Raw genomic sequence first — 16,811 nt, forward strand, 5'->3', positions numbered from 1 at the left:
CATGCACGGGGAAACGCTCCTCAAGTGAATGCCAAAGCACAGAAAAAGTGGGTGCGGGGCGGGTGGCTGTTCGCTTGAGGAGCATCCCCGCGCGTGTGCACCCCCCCTGCCCCACCACAGCTGCTAGTCATGAGAGGAGGAGGAGGAGGATCGCCCAAAGGGATGCTTCCACTGTGGCTGGCGATCGTTGTTCAGCCAGTCTGGATTCCAAAAAGAAGAAATGAAAGAAGTAGCAAAGAACGCCAAGGAGAGCTTGCTGGCTTGGCCCAGCCATGTCTTTGAAAGAGAGAGAGAGACAGAGAGACAGAGGGGGAGAGAGAGGGGAAGATAGGGAGAGGGGCAGAGAGAGAGACACACACAGAGAGATATGGGGGGGAGAGCCATAGAGAGTCACACAGATAGAGAGAGAGGGGGGGGAGAGAGAAAAAGAGAGGGAAAGAGAGAAAAAGAAGAAATGAGAGAGGGAAAGAGAAAGAAAGAAAGAAAGAAAGAAAGAAAGAAAGAAAGAAAGAAAGAAAGAAAGAAAGAAAGAAAGAAAGAAAGAAAGAAAGAAAGAAAGAAAGAAAGAAATTGTACCTTTATTTATCATATATTAATATTTTGCACTGTCCCTACACCTAGAGTGATTTTACTGCTTATCTTTTGCCCAGGTATTTTTCAGGGTTTACATGTCTATAGTCCAGAGCATAAATACATGTGTGTTTAACAGAGTTAAAAGGGATTATGGAGGTCTTCTAGTCCAACCCCCTGCTCAGGCAGGAAAACTGAGGATGCCAAACTCTGAGTGAAGATCCTGGGAAAGGTGTCAGAATAACACCTAGAAGAGACCTTGGGGGGAACCCTATACCATTTCAGAGAAATGGCTGTCCAGTCTTTTCTTTAAAACCTCCAGTGTTGGAGCACCCAGAACTTCTGGAGACAAGCAGGTCCACTGGTTAATTGTTCTCACTGTCAGGAAATGTTTCCTTAGTTTTAGGTTGCTGCTTCTTTGTTCAGTTTCCATCCATTGCTTCTTGTTTGCCTTCTGGTGCTTTGGAAAATACATTGCCCCCCCCCCCCTCCCCCTCTTTCTGGCAGCCCCTTAAAAGCCTGTTGCCTATCACACTCTTGAGCAAAGCATGTGAGCCATTTCCTCCCTTCAGTGGCCCATGAAAGTACATCTATAGCACGTAGATAATAAAGTCAAAAAATGGTGAACAGCATTTTTACAGAACTATAAAGTTGAGGCTGGGTGTGACAAGGAATGCTGGGAGGGGCCAGGTGAGGCACAGGTTGGTCACACCCACCCAGTCACATGAGCACCAAGCCACGCCCAGCCAGCAAGCCACACCCACACATTAAGCCACATTCACAGAACCGGTTGTTAAGACATTTGAATCCCATCCCTGGTTTTTATCAATTCCAAGAGCGGAGTGCCAGGTAAGTGGATAACAGAAACAACTTCCATGAATGCAGTCCAGCAAAGAAGCTTCCTCCCTGCATGGAAGTAACATCCACAAAGCAAGAGGCGCAGAAAATGTTTTGCACAGAAAATTTAGAAACAATTATCAGGCTCTTGCAGGTAAAACGGAACCTGCGCATTTCAGGAAAGAAAAACACATAATGCAAAACAGAGAGAGGACAGTGGATGGAAAGGCGAGAGGGGATGCAATTGTGCTCCATTAGAAAACAAAGAATCATTTGTAATTATGAAGAATTAAGACAAAGACGTCTTGACAAGCCCCCCTCCCTCCCATGGGTCATGAAGGGAGCAAGGATGAGGGGCTCCACAGAGGCTGAGTCCTCATGAACTGAGGACAGGGGAAGTTAGGGCCCCGTTACCTTGCAGGTATGAAATGGTGGTCTCCGAAAGGGCCTTTGAAATCGTCCGTAGCACTTGGCTTGTAGGCTGTTTCCAAGCAGGGCTGCCTTGATCCCAGAGGGAGGATCTGGCTAGGATCAAAGATTTAAGATGGCTGGACATGAGAAGCATCTCTACTCCTTGTTTCTCTGCATAAATATTGACCATTGTCTAAAAGTAAATAAGAACAATAATGCCACTATTTGATTCAAATAAAACTTGCCAAGCAAATCCTGGATATTTTTTTTAAAGGACAATGTCAACTCATAAAACATTTTGTATACATGTTTTATAGTTGTCAACAGAAAGGGGGGGGGAGTTTCAAAGAGCAGGCAGCAGTGTGGAATCGAAAGTACATTCCATTCATATTTTCTTCAGAGACTGATTAGATGACTGAAGCTTCTGCCATGCAAAAATCTAACTGGAGAGCATGATTGATGACTCTTGGCTGTGGATGTGTTTTGTTGGATGATACACCCAGAGGGGTGGGGGGGAAAGCAGGATCAAGGGTGACAGTGAATTATGTATCTCAAAGTCGGCTACACCCAGGCTAATGCCGGCATGTTAACTTCTAATAAATTCTTTCAAGTTTTGGGAGTATGGCTCGAGGTTCATGATTTAATTGGAGTAACTGCCGGAATCCTAACAAACAAAACATCTTTTTCTAGTCTATTTTTAGATGGCCTTTCAAGGTCCAGCTGCCACTACCCACCTGCACCAGCATGTCTTGGGTCTTCTGTGGGGCCTGGTCCTCCTCTTCCCTGCCCCCAGGAGCTGCTTCCAGGGGAGACACGAAGAAGAGGTGGAGGCACTGCAGCATCGTCACAGGCAACCCAGACTTGATTAAACTCCAGCGGACTTCCTGTTCCTGCCCCAAAGAAAAAGCACGCCATGTTTGATGCTAATTTCAGAATCTTCCCAGGGAGCATTTTTAGTGAGAAAAAATAAGACTGATCAGAAAAGCGGTACAGATCATTGTTCTGGATTTTTTTATTGACCTCCTCTTGCAATTTTTCCTTTGGTACTTTTTCCAAAGTTTGGTGTCCACCTTCTTCTCTGTTTTCTTCCATTATTTGCCGGTTCTTTCCTCTTTCTTTCTTTTTTTTTTTTTTGTAGTACGTTTTTATTTTACAGCATATGAAGTTTTCAATTTCAATTTCAATTGAAAATTTGTTCTTTATTTCTGTGTTTCCTGTCCTGACTAATCTTTTTTTTTTTTTTTGAATTTCACCCCAGACTAGTAGCTTCTCCTTCTCAGAGCTGCTGATCTGCAACTTGTTTGGTATTCTGAGTGTCTAAACATTCCAAATCACTATTCCAGCTTCATTATCACAACAGAAACCCAATAAACTCTAGAATTAAAAAAAACACATTTATATATGGGGGTGGGGATCACATACAGTGATCTTAAAAGTTCTGTACCTTCATGGAAAGTGTTTAAATGGAAGTGGCTTGTTGTTCATCAGGCTCTCTTATTCTCCAAAATTGACTGGACTGTTAAAGAAATTTGGACAGTTGGCACTTAAAGCTCCTTCATGGTGTGGAGTTGCCTGATTGCTTGTGCATTGCCTCCCCGCTCAACTCCCGAGCAATAATCCAGAAAACTCAACTCTGTCCTACTCTATGCAGCCAAGGCAGCCGTACTTTCCAGAACACCTACTGGTCTTAAAAGAGCCCTCAGTAATAACGGAAGACAAGCTGGCACAGCTGCCATACTACTAAAACCGTGGCTTTTGCCCCAAGAGTCACTCTTGGAGCATCGATGCCCATAAGATGGAGCAGGTCTCTTGTTTCAAACAACTGGGGAGATAATCCTCCATTTTGCCAGCAGTAGGAAAGCCCACAGGGACTATGTTGTTGAAAATGCACATCCTTAAATTCTTTAAGTCTTTCTCTTACCGAGGTGTAGAGTGAAAGAGAGTAGATTGATTTTAGCAGCAGGTAACCATCAGATTCCAGCTCTCCCTTCCACTGCAGAAATTGCCACACAAGCAGTCGAGCGTCTTCTGTTCTTGTGGCAGCCAATATTCACACCATGCAAGAAAGGAACAAGAGGGTCAGTGAATGGCAGAGGGGCCAGTGGAGATGGACTCCAGGCAAACATGAAGAACCACGCGGCTGCAGAACACCATTACGCTCTGCATGCGTGCTTACCACCAACCATTCAGAAATCCATTCAACACACCAGAAATAACTGCCGTATAAAACAGCCACCACATTACAGCCGTTCTGGGAAAGCAGCATAATTTCCTGGCTCCTTGCCAACTCTGAGAATTTCCCCTGCAGCCATATCTAGTACTATATTAATCTTCTTGTCCTGTTCCGCTATTAGTCTGTGGCTGCTTACAATTTTTACAGAATTCTCCCGTTCCGTATCCTCATCGTTCCTTCTGTCGTGCCCTAAAGGAATGAACTGGTATCCTGACCCGGCCTGAACAAAACAGAGCTATAAAGGCAAGAGTTTTTAATGCCTGCTGGTGGACACGGCTGGCACGGATCTTTTCAACAAGAAGATAAATCAGAAAGCAGAGGGGGGGGCTGCAGGTCAAATACATAAAGAGGCTCACCTACTGAGTTTCCATTCATTTTCTTCTTGATTTCTTTCACCAGAAAACTCGAAGTTTCACTTGCTAAAAGCTGGATATTTGGAAAATAGATGCTGCCATCTGACTGCTCACAGGCCTAAAACGTTTTTTGTAATGTCAAAAAAAAAAATGTCATTCAATGCATTGACTTGGTAATTTTCCCTACCAGAATGATTTTTTTCCCTGACTGATTTTTATTCTCAGCTGGAAGCTTCTTAATTCAGGATTGTCCTTCTTTGAGGAAAGTAGGATAACTACCATGGCTTTCTAACAACTACTGCATTCCCAGCACCTTCCAGGATGGGTTCTCCTGGAGCCAGAGAAGCCAACTAGGTCATCCAAACAGCCATCTTCAATTGGACATCCCTACTCAGGCCAGGCTCAGCACCTGGACCGTCCCAGTGGCTGCTTTCCCCAGGGCCTTCTTCTCAATTTAAAGGCACGCTGAGGAGGCCCAACCCATCTTTATAGCCTTTGAGGATCTGTAGCTCACCAGCAGGTGTCCATCAAACAGCTTTGAACTGGTGAACAATAGAGAGAAAGGAGACATGCAGCCCCATTTCTCCATATACACTGGGTGTTAATTCAAATATGCCCTAACACTTTAAATAAGTTAATTAATTTTTAGGCCAGTAACTCCCAACACAATTGCTGGTCTGGTCAGCTGTACTTTTACAGTTGTTTTTTGGTTACGAGCCATCAGTATAAAAATACAACAGACTACAACAGAAAACCACCAAAGCTTAAATCGTCACAAATCAGATCAAGCAAAAGGAGAATATTCTGAAATGTTAGTGGCATGAAACGTTTGTGTGCTGTCATTTAGGTGCAGCGTTCTCTTAGGTCCATGCTGGATTTAAGGAACTTTTTGTACAAAGAACTTGGAAGTTGGTCAGCAAGTTTAGGCAGAGGGAGTGCAAATTGCTCCTTCGTTGCTAATTAGAAGCCACAGCTAAGCAACATTGCCACATTCTGTTAATGAACCCTTAACAACAACCCCTGTTCAGCTCCATCTGATCCATGGCATCATTTGTAGCAAAAATACTTCTGAGGTGTTATGAAGCTGAGCTTGCATGATCCTCAACAACTCAGCTGCCATAATCATACCGTTATCCCAAAATCAATCTTAAAAGGAACAACTGATACAAAAATAAGTTTAAAATCAAGTGCAAATGTAGCTGACTTGAAAATCGGTGTTTTTTGGCTTCACCTCAGCAAAAGGTTGACACTTCCACAGCACCAATCACGGGTGAAGTAAGTCTAGGTCCCTTTACATAGGCCTGAATGTTGTCCTGTGTTAAAGTAAATGAAGTAACAACAATGACAGGAGAGATCGCAAGAGTGGAGTGGAACTAAAGAAATTCTGCAGCACTATCTGAAGGCAGCTTTAGTTTCCTCTCTCTGCTAAACATTTCCAAGACTTCCAGTGTTCCCTCTATGGGTCCTTGTTCCATCAAGCAGTTCTTAAACAATCCACTGAATGACGCTGCCTCCCAACCTGAAACCAGCTGCTGATTCCAAATGGACGTAAAACACCACCTTCCCTGAGGCCCTTTCAGGTAGCCATTTCCTTTCTGCTTTTTTCCTTTTTTCTTTGTTGTTATGGATATCAGCTGGACGTCCTTCTGTTGAAAATATCCAATAATGTGAAATCCAACTAACCTTCAGAAAAGTGGTCAGAATGGCAAGCCATCGCCTCTGCTGTTCTTCTGGACTCAGGAAAAGAGCCACCTCCATGTACTCCAAGATCTGCTGGTCCAGGGTCTCCTGTCGGAAGGAGAGCTGCTGGCACGGAGGCTCTTCGCCACAGTGTGAAGGCTGCCCTTTGACCGCTGCCCCGTTGCCTCCTTTGGGACAGGTGAGATCCTGGCTTCCATGCTCACCTGGTGAGTCCGCTTTCTCTTCCAAGGCCTTTGGTAGCTCTAGCACAGGTTCCATGCTTTGGACAAAATGATCTGGAAGAAAACAGAACAAAAACATAGAATAACAGAATTGGAAGGGAGGTCTTCTAGTCCAACCAATGGTGGGATTCAATTTTTTTTTACTACCGGTTCTATGGACATGGCTTGGTGGGCATGGCAGGGGAAGGATACTGTAAAACCTCCAGTCAGAGGTGGGATTTTCTGGTTCTCCGAACTACTCAAGAATTCCGCTATCGGTTCTCCAGAAGTGGTCAGAACCTGCTGAATATGCCACATCTGAGTCCAACTCCTCGCCCATGGCAGGAGAGCCTATACCATTCTGGATAAATGGCTGTACAGTCTCTTCTTGAAGACCTCCAGTGTTGGAGCACCCACAACTACTGGAGCCAAGCTGGTTAATTGTCTCAGTATCAGGAAATTTCTCCTTAATTCTAGGTTGGGTCTCTCCTTGATAAGTTTCCATCTCTCTTTAAAGATCTGCCAGCTTGCTTGATAGTTTGAAGAATAGGCCAACAAGCCCTCTTCTCTGGGACAGCCCCTCAAGTACTGAAAGACAGCTATCGTGACACCTCTAATCCTTCTCTTTGACAGGACAGATATACCTACTTTCCACAACTCTTCATCATACAGTTTAGCCTCCAGAAGCCCAGTCATCTTTATCGCTCTTTTCTTCACTCTTTCTAGCATCTCAACACATTTTTTTATCACTGTGACCCAAACTAGAAGCAACATTCCAAGTGTGTCTTCACCAGTTCAGTATAAAGCAGTATCAACACTTCACGTGATCTTCATATATCTAAGGTTGGTAGCAATTGTTTTTCCTGCAGTTCTAATTATTTGTTGAAGTCTGTGTCTGTCTTGTTTGGTTGCAGAGCGAAACCAGACCCTTATAGAGGTGCAGATGACAAACTCAATAATTCCTCTGTAGAACTGGATCAGCAGCTCCTTGGGCAGTTTGAACTTTCTGAGTTGGTGCAGAAAAAAAAATCTTTATTGTGCTTTTTTGATGACGTTTTTGATGTTAGGTGTCCATTTTAAGTCTTGAGATATGATAGAACCTAGAAACTTGAAGGTCTCTACTGTTGATACTGTGTTGTCTAGTATTGTAAGTGGTGGTGGTGGTATAGGAGGGTTTCTCCTAAAACCTACCACAATTTCTATGGTTTTGAGTGTATTTACTTCAACATTGTTCTGGTTGCACCACAAGGCTAGTTGTTCAACCTCCTGTCTGTATGCAGATACATCATCATCTCGAATGAGACCAATCACTGTTGTATCATCTGCAAACTTCAGTATTTTAACAGAGGGTTCTTTTGAGATGCAGTCATTGGTATAGAGAGAAGATATGCACATACACATATACATATACATACGTGTGTGTGTGTGTGTGTGTGTGTATGTGTATGTGTGTGTATGAAACTTAATGTCTAACAAATAGCTGTTTCCATGAGTGTTTGCACCCACCATTTGATAAGACTCGTTTCATTCTGAGCTAGTCCTGTATGGCCTTCCCCTTTCTTTGAGTTTCATAAACACACAAGACGTCTTCTTCTTTTTATATTCTTTTTCCAAGTCAAGACTTGGTCTTTCATATGCCAGACTCATCACCAGATAGGCCATGAATACCACTAAATCATGGTTTCCACCTAACACATTTTAGTACAAATGAGAAGAAGCAGAATAGCATATCAGCACAGCTAATTTTATCCCAGGCATGTTCTAAAGATCTTGCAAACCGACCTCCTGCTGCCTGCAATGTACCATTTGTCACATTGCTCACTTGCATTTTGTATTATCACCAGCCACCCTGTGGCTTCACCAAGAAAAGACGGTCAGTGTAAATGGCTAAACATGGTTTCTGATTTACGTTTGTAACTTGGGCAAAAAAAAGTGAACTATAGACATGTCAGCAATTTCTCAAGTAACTCTGTGCAAAATCAGATTAACGTTAACTAAGATGAAAACAAGAAGATAGCTACAAAACAGTAAAAACAATAACAACAACATCCCATAGACATCACTGTACAGGGGAAGGAAACCTCAAGAACCAAGAAATAAAACCCCAGCTTCAGAACCCCACTTTAAGGACAGGCTCTGTGCTCTGTGCAAGACTTTCTGCCCTGCACACAAGTTCCTATGGGTTAAAACTTGAGCATCCTGATTTTCCCTGGCAAATTATTTGTCTTTGTAATTTGAATGTTTGCCTTTTGTTATCATCTTCTGCAAGTAACACTGAATCACCGTAATATTTAAAAGCATGTCTGAGGAGGATGTTAGAATTCCAAAATGAAGAGCCATTTAGAACCTCTAATATTTCTATTTTAGTGGAGAGCAAACAAGGCTTGAAAGGAGACAGTGTAATTTGGCCAAGTTCCTTTCTCAAACCAAAGAATTCCAAGATAAACTAAACATTTAAATATCTACACCCACAACTGCTGGAGGCAAGTCATTCCCTTGGTTCATTGTTCTCATGGTCAGGAAATTCCTCCGTAGTTGTAGGTTGGTTCTCTCCTTGATGAGCTTCCATCAGTTGCTTCTTCTCCTGCCTTCAGGGGCTTTGGAAAATAGGTGGACCCCTTCCTCTTCTTTGGGGCAGCCCCTCACGTACTGGAACGCTGCTATCATGTCACTCCTAGTCCTTCTTTTCATTAGATTAGACACACCTAGTTCCCACAACCATTTATCATACAGTTTAGCCTCCAGACTCCTGGAGACCATCTTTGTTGCTCTTCTCCACACTCTTTCCAGAGCATCTTTTCTGTATTCTGGTGACCAAGACTGGACACAGTCCCGGATGCAGTACGGATGCAGGAGAGAGCTGTGAGGCCGGATCTAGAGCTAGGGGTCTTCAGAGTTGCATCTCCCCCACCACTTTCTCACTAATGCCCCCTACCTCACAGAAATGTTAACCACAGCACAACCACACTTTCCTCCCCCAGAGGCTTTAACCAGGCAGGAGGGACATAGACTTAAACACAGGTGGTTGGGCCAACAGCACCAGTGACCTCTCCAATTCCACAGAACTAGCAAGTTCAACTCCTCCCAGGTGACAGCTCAAAACCACCTCTCTTGTTTTACACAGCAACACCAGCTTCTTTCCAAATGTTTAATTTGGAAGCAACTCTACAAGCATTACAGAGACAGCAATTTCTGAAGACCCCAAGGAGGGCAAATTTGGACCTACCTGTGCAAGTTTTGTCCTGAGCTGGTTGCATTTCTAAGCAAGAAAAGGAAAGCAGTTTTTGACAACTTTCCTGTTATTCATTTGACTAGGCAGCCGTGCTTATTTCCTGGCGAAAGCAGAAGTTCAAGAACGCAAATAAATCATAGCTCGGCTGGAGGTAGTAAAGGCAATGGGGGAAGTATTATCTGGCCAGGCTTTGCGGAACTGACCGTATTGAAACAAATGACTGGGCCGAGACCCATGGTCATCAACTGGGAATCCCTGGGTGGGATCCTTTCTCGGAGGAAGCCGACTATCTTCCTGGCTAGGATTTTCTTTCTTTCACTTTGAAATGGTTCCTCCATTTCTTTACTGTGGCAGGGAGCTTCTCAGAGTTTCTCCATTCTTGAAATAACCCAGAGCTTTTAACAGGGGTGTTGCTTTTCTTGGCAAAGAGGCCCACCCACCCATCACCTTAGAAGTCCCAACAGCCAGGCATTCCCTGTCTGCCTGAATTTTTATGTAAATAGTTACCTGTCCATGCAACAATCATGTGACTGCCAGCCGAGCCAAGCAAATAATTCTTCTTCCCCGTTTAAGGAAATGCAGAAGGAGATGAAAAAGAAAAGAGAGACTGACTGCTGCACCACAAAATCTGCCCAAATAGCCAATCCGTTAGTTGATAACTCCAGTATTGGTCACTTCTCCCCATAGCACCTTGAAAGGTGGAGAATTTTATCATCATCTTCTCCTCACTAAAAGGTTACTTTGTTGAGTGAAATTAATATATAGTTTTCAATCAGCTGCTCTAATTTCCTTCACCTGTTCAAACTTGCTCTCTTGCCCCATCTCATCCCTTTTTAAGGTATTTGTTAAAATGGTGGGAGAACAAATATATTGAAACCTAAATTATGAACACTGGTTACATCATTCCCAATTGCACCCTTTTGTACAGGATTGCCTGGGCTTGGATGTTCAGAATATATCAATAGCATTTAGACTTATATATCGCCGCATAGCGCTCTACAGCACTCTCTGAGAAGATTACCAATGTCAGCATGCTGCCCCCAATAATCTGGGTCTTCATTTTAGTGACCTCAGAAGGATGGAAAGCTGAGTCAACCTTGAGTCCCATTGGGGTCGAACTCCTAGCAGCGGGCAGAGTTTGCCTGCAATGCTGCATTCTAACCACTGCACCACCACGGCTCCTCTTCAGTCTTCCAGTGCCACTCTCTGGATATGAATTTTTGGGTACTGAAAGGCTGCAATCCAGTTCACCACCCTCTCAAGGGCAACTCTCCTCCATAGGACAAGCAGCCTCCCACAGCCCCAGGTGATTCAGAATAATTGGAGGATACGAATTCCACCTGGATGGTGGAGCTGGCTGAGCCATGCATGAGAGGACTTGGCGCTGGGATTTTGATGCAAAAGAGCCACTCTTCATGCACCAGAGTCTATTCACATGTAAATGGGAGATTGTGTTCACAGTGTGGTCATTACACAGCATTTCAGTTGTACAATTTTAGCACGCCAGGCCCATAAGCAAAAGAAAGAAGAAGTCTAGAGTGATGGTCAAGAGCCGAGGACCATGGCGAGCTGAATGTGAACCAATATAAACAATAGTGGGAATTCCACATTTTGAGCAAGACTGAAATTGTGGTGAAACTGGAAGATGAGACAGCTATATTAAAAGTTGCCTCTAAGCTTTACTCCAGTTCTGCTGCTGGCATTCAAGCCTTCAAGGGGCCAAATTTCACAATTTAAAATTTCTCCTCTGTTGACCTCCCAGGAGAATGTCTTCCCCAGTCTTTCATTCAGTCATGGAGGCTCTCAGCTCATAGTGAGTCTCTCTGTTCCATGCCAAGCACCCACGGTGCTTCCACTTGGCCTGCATGTGGGTGTGTGGCTGGGGCTAGGTGACTCACCCTGGGTTTCCCCCCAGGCCTCGATCATCTGCTTGTCCTGAAGCCCTCCTGCCTTCCTTGGTCAGGCGATCCTCCCGCAGAGTAGTTGAGATGGGTAAATTCCCAAATGCTTCTAATCATTTCCAAGCAGAGATTGATGGTGCCATCAAGTTGATGGTCAGTGTAATGAGGTCAGTGTAATGAAGTGTTTTGAGGGATTAAGCCCAGATTTTGCAGATCAGCCATCATGTAGCAGACTCTGCTAGGTAAGGAATGGCCAGGCCAATTCAGTTACAGTAAGATGGTTTTACAAAGCTCTCTTATTAGCCGCTCTGGTTTAACCATAGCCTTCCCAAGATCCTCAAGGTCTCCCCAGCTAAGCTGGAAGACATTAATAGGCCAAGGAAGAAAACTGGCTCATTTGCAGGATGATCTTTTAAGTTTCTTTCGGCCTGGGCTGCAAAAAATGTAAGATTCCCATGAAGGATGCTACTGTATACATAAAACTTTTTCAAAACTCAAGCTAACAATATAAAATTACCTCTGTTTATGGTGGTGTCAATCTTTATGGTTTTTTTGAAAGTACTTTGAGAGCTAGTTTGGTGTAGTGGTTAAGGCAAGGATCTTGTGGACTTCAACTCCCAGAATTCCTCAGCTAAAATGACTGGAGGAGGAATTCTGGGAGTTGAAGTCCACAAGTCTTAAAACTGTCAAGTTTGAGGATTCCTGGGTTAAGACATCAGGCTAGAAACCAGGAGACTCTCAGCTCTATTGCCATGTTGGGTATGATGATTGCTGGGTGACCTTGGGCCAGTCACTTCTTTCAGCACCAGGAAGGAGGCAATCATTTCTGAAAAAAACTGCCAAGAAAATACATCCAGGAAGTCTCCAAAAATTGGATTCAGTTGAACAGAAGCAAAAAAAAAAAAAAGCACTTTGGTGTGTTGAAAGGCTGCTTAAAATGCCTTTCTTCTGAGGATTCAATTTTCCCGCTGGGAGAACTCCGGTGCAAGGATACAGACAACTGCTTGGAAGCTGGTTCTTTTTATTTTTCAGGAAGGCGAGAGATAGCAAGAAGTCTGCGTTCCTGGGGCTAGCTAGCTTTGTATGAAAAGCCCCCTGATTTATATACCTTTTTCTCATTTTGTGTGTGTGTGCTTGTGTTTGTATTTCTTAATGTTTTAAATCCTTTCAGGGGTTGTCTTCATTTCCGCCGGAGGGTAAACTCCTTGGGGTGCAGAAGGCAAACTTTGCAGGATGGTTTGATTGGATTATCAGTTTCCTAATGTTTTCTTGTGGCAATCTCCTGTCTGTCTCCTTTGCAATATATTTTGTGTCTTTTGTCTGTTTGTTTAGCTGATTTGGCATGTCTTGTGTTTATAAGGGTTTTCTTTTCTTGTTTCCTTAGTTTTCTTAATTACTTGGCTTTTGTCTAGGGGGCTTCTTTCAATACCTTTTATTAAATCTCTTTTCCTATGCAAGTTTGTTTTATGGCTGGCCTGATGTTCCCTTTGGGCTTTTCCTGCTTGGGTGTCACCACTGTCCTCATGAAGTTCCCTTTCCACAGGTGGATAAAATTAACACTGGTTTTTTTGTATATTAAAGCATACAAAAATTGTTCAGTTTGCAGAAAGATCTCTTGGAAAATACACTAAAACCTTATTTCATCAAATGTAGGTAAAGTTGTTGCAAGAAGTTAATCTGACGCTCTCTGCCATGGCCAGAATGTTCTGCTTTTACAGGGAAAATGCAGGTATAGAGAGCATTCACACGCTTCTTTCATGGTTCAGTGAACAAATTTTATCATCCCATTCTATTTTCACTTCTACAAAAAAAATCTGCATGATCACATATTTGTGCAATGCAGGTAACATAAGTGAGGAAGGGAGCAGAGGATTGTCCCCCATGAAGGTCTGATATTCATTCAGCTGGGCGCCCCTTCCTAATCAGGAATGGCTCAAGGCCTGCAGGTGCCCTGCTCAGCCTGGGGAGGAGAAAGCCCACCAGGGCAAGAGACCCCCCTGAGGCTCTCCTCAGTTGGCTCCGAGCACAACAGGAAGGCAAGTTCTGCCTGCTTTGCTTCATAAATGTGTAAATCATAAATCTGCCTCCAAAACACACAGCCTGTCTGTAGTGAGTCATCCTCAGGCAGGTTGAGGGGCCCCTCTGCTTCTGTCCCCCTCCCCTTCTCTAAGCCCCCCACCCAGGTGCCCCCGCTTTTCAGGGCCGTTTGCCTTTGGGCAGCACTTGTCAGGTGCCAGAAAGCCACACCTTCCTCTTTGGGGGATGGCTGGAGAAGTGGAGGTGGGGAGGAGAGGATGATGGTCTCTGGGGTGCCAGCAGCGTCAGATAAATGATGCCAAAGGAAGGAGGGCTTGGAGCCCACTAGCTGGGTTTCTCTAGGCATCCCAGGCAAGTCAGTCTGGAAGGCCAGGTCATTCTTCTTGACTAAGACAATCCTGACATCTTGTGGCCAGGCTGGCTCATTACAACAAGCATTTTATAGCAATTGAGCCTGAGTCCAATTGGCTATTCTGCATTTAAAAAAAAAAAAAAAAAAAGGCTGCATCGGGCAAAGGAATAGGAAGGGAGATTTCAGGGGAAGCCTGGTTTCAGCTGCCTTTCAGAAAGGGTGGCTTAACTTTAAGTTTCTATTTCATCCTTCGGCCAAAAGGCCTGTCACCTTCACTTTGACATGATTTCCCCCTCTCCCCGTGAATCTTTGGGCAGCCCACAGACCCCACCTGGGCGGCTCTAGTGGGGAGCAGGAGACCGAGCTAAGCCTCTGAATGAAACCGGAGAAGGGCAACCTCTCTGCCCTCAACTCTTAGGGCGTGGAGCCCTAACCTCTGCTGGGCTCAGGGTAAAGTGGGAGGGAGCCTGGGCAAGGAGGTCATCTCTGACATGAAACATCCCCTCTCAAACTTATTTCGTTTCGTATAACATTTCTGTGAGTCAGCTATTTTTTGAATTATCACAGTAAAGCAGAATTAGTAGCTGTGGGGCTTCAGGTTGGGCAGGATATGGAGATGAGAGTTTTGTGGGTTGGTAAGAAATGCCCCTCTGGAGAAGCAAATGTCAGTTTGTTGATGTAGAAGAAATGTACAATAAAGGGACTGAGTGGGCCTCAGTTGGGTTTTGTACAGTTATGGAGCTGGATCAGAGGTGGCATTCAGCCGGTTCTGACCAGTTCTGGAGAACCGGGACTGGAAATTTTGTGTACTTCCGAGAACTGGCCAATGCCACCTCTGTCTGGCCCCACCAACCCCATTTCTTCTCTGCCTCCCATTGAGTCCCAGCTGATCGGCTGGGTCTCCTTTAGTTGTCCTGCACAGGAGAACGGAGCTGGGAAGCAGGCTTCTTCCTTCCCCTGCCACGCCCACCAAGCCACGCCCACAGAGCTGGTAGTAAATTTTTTTGAATCCCACCACTGAACTGGATATTCTTTGCTCAAATTCAGAAATGATGATAGATGGATACAAAGAATAAATTTAATATTTAATTCAGCACTAAACCAGGCCTTGGTTGCTTGTTTCATGCATTTATAGATAAAGGTGCAAAGAATGCTTACTGACGGTGTGATGGGGCGTGTTGATTGAGGGTGTGAATTTGTCTGTGTTTGTGTATGCATCTCCTATGAACCCAAATGACCTGCAGCAAATGTTAGGTTATATGATAGGAGAGGCAGTGTGGATCTATCAAAGACCAAAAAAGAAAACCATTTTGGAAGAGAAAATGGATAACAAATGCAGGTAATTGATAAATTGTAACAATGAGAGAAAATATACTACTGTGACCTTAATGCAACTGTAGTTGCCTTGGTGCAACTGTAGCAGTATCCCAACCTCAGCCATTTCTAGCTAAATGAACTTCAGATCCCAGACTTCCACAGCCAGTAGAGCTATTGATGAGAATTCTGGCAGTTGAAGTCCAGACAGCTGGACATTGCCAAAGTAAGGAAAAGGCTGCTTAAGGTTTACTAAAGAAAATAATGGATGGAGGAATTTTAAGGGATGCCACTTTAGGGAGGAGGTTCGGAGTAGTATATGGTCTTTTTTGGGAAATCAAAAGTTTGTTTGGAAGAAATGAAGACAGCTGTGGATAAATGGGCTTTTGCTCACAGTCATATAATGCTTCCTGTTTTAATCTCATACTTTTATTTCTTTAGCTGACTATTATTCCTTTTCTGAGCCTTGTGTAATGCTGCGTACATCAAACTGGATAACATGACATCTGTGTATGTATCCATCAGGTCAAAACACGTCCCTGGATAGGAGTTTACATGGTAAATTATAGAGGGGGATAATTGGCTTATTTTGACATTTTAGTTTTCCCAGAATGTAGAAAAACTAAGTCTGTTGGCCTCTTTACTTTTTGTTGTGCCCAGACTGGATACAATTCCCGATCCAACTCTCCACGAATTGGGTGCTTGTGTGGGATGCTGGCCTCCGTGGCCTCTACTGATGTCAGCATCTCTGAGAAGATGCCAGGGCTTGGACCAGAGTCCTTGAGATGGGGTGATGGGCTGGTGTGGAGGGACGCTGGCCCAGACACACACACCCTGCTCAGAGCTTTACAGATTACAGATGACAGATAATCAGAGTTGGAAGGGACCTTGTAGGTCATCTAGTCCAACCCCCCGCCCAAGCGGGAGACCCTACACCATTTCTGACAAATGGCAGTCCAATCTCTTCTTGAAAGTCTCAACTGATGGCGCTCCCACAATTTCCTCTCTGGTTCCTCTCACGTGAAGGAATCCCCAGAAAGGCTGACTTCCTTCTTCCTGCTCCGATGACAGAATGATTATCGTCATAACCCTGGCAAGGCTGTGGCTTCTTTTGAGAGAGGCTCCTGCTCTCGCTCCCATTAACAAAAGAGCTTCTCCCTCCGGCTGTTTGGCAATTTGCTACTATGATTCTCCTCCTGCCTGAGCTGAACCGACTCTGGTGAGCAGCTGCTTCCTTGACAGCTTAAGGCCTGGAGCATCAACCAGGATAATTGGGAGGTGAGCAGCAGGAGAGCCCTTCCTTGGGCACATAAGGAAGGCGCTGGCTACAGCAACCAAGGGCTGTGGCAGATTTGCCACGAAATGCTTCAGCAACCAGCTAATACGTGCACAGAGGGTTAATTAACTGCATTGATGAATGCACGAGTTCTGGAATTAGGTTGCAAACGCCAGCATTCGTTGCATTAGGACTGCTGCAGCCTGAGCAACAATTAAGACTTGCATTCGTTGGAAATCCTCCAGCAGCCTCATTTATCAGAATTCCTGCTAGCACGGATACCTGGCTCTTGCCCCTCATTTCTGCCCCAGTGTTGGAGTTGGAAAGCAAGGGGAGGCAGGACTGTCCCTCCCTCCCTCGGCAGAGCAGGACTCGGAAAAGAAGAAGCTGGGCA

General features: G+C 44.5%; 1 protein-coding gene across 1 annotated transcript in view; it reads right to left on the bottom strand.

Annotated features, from left to right (window-relative positions):
• WDFY4 (WDFY family member 4) overlaps positions 1-9,620 on the bottom strand; it is a 98,533-nt gene extending 88,913 nt beyond the window's left edge. Inside the window, exons 1-6 of the mRNA XM_087967700.1 lie at positions 9,532-9,620; positions 6,088-6,380; positions 4,408-4,522; positions 3,740-3,846; positions 2,553-2,708; positions 1,822-2,011 (exon numbers count right to left, since the gene is read on the bottom strand). Coding sequence (XP_087823826.1) covers positions 1,822-2,011; positions 2,553-2,708; positions 3,740-3,846; positions 4,408-4,522; positions 6,088-6,380; positions 9,532-9,562 — 892 coding nt within the window. The 5' untranslated portion in view covers positions 9,563-9,620. The remainder of the gene's footprint in view (positions 1-1,821; positions 2,012-2,552; positions 2,709-3,739; positions 3,847-4,407; positions 4,523-6,087; positions 6,381-9,531) is intronic.
• Between the last annotated feature and the right edge of the window lie 7,191 nt (positions 9,621-16,811).

This window comes from Notechis scutatus, chromosome 5, assembly GCF_049901735.1.
Source record: "Notechis scutatus isolate UNSWTSFEM ecotype Mainland chromosome 5, rNotScu1.2, whole genome shotgun sequence".
In the NCBI taxonomy this organism is placed as follows: Eukaryota; Metazoa; Chordata; class Lepidosauria; order Squamata; family Elapidae; genus Notechis; species Notechis scutatus.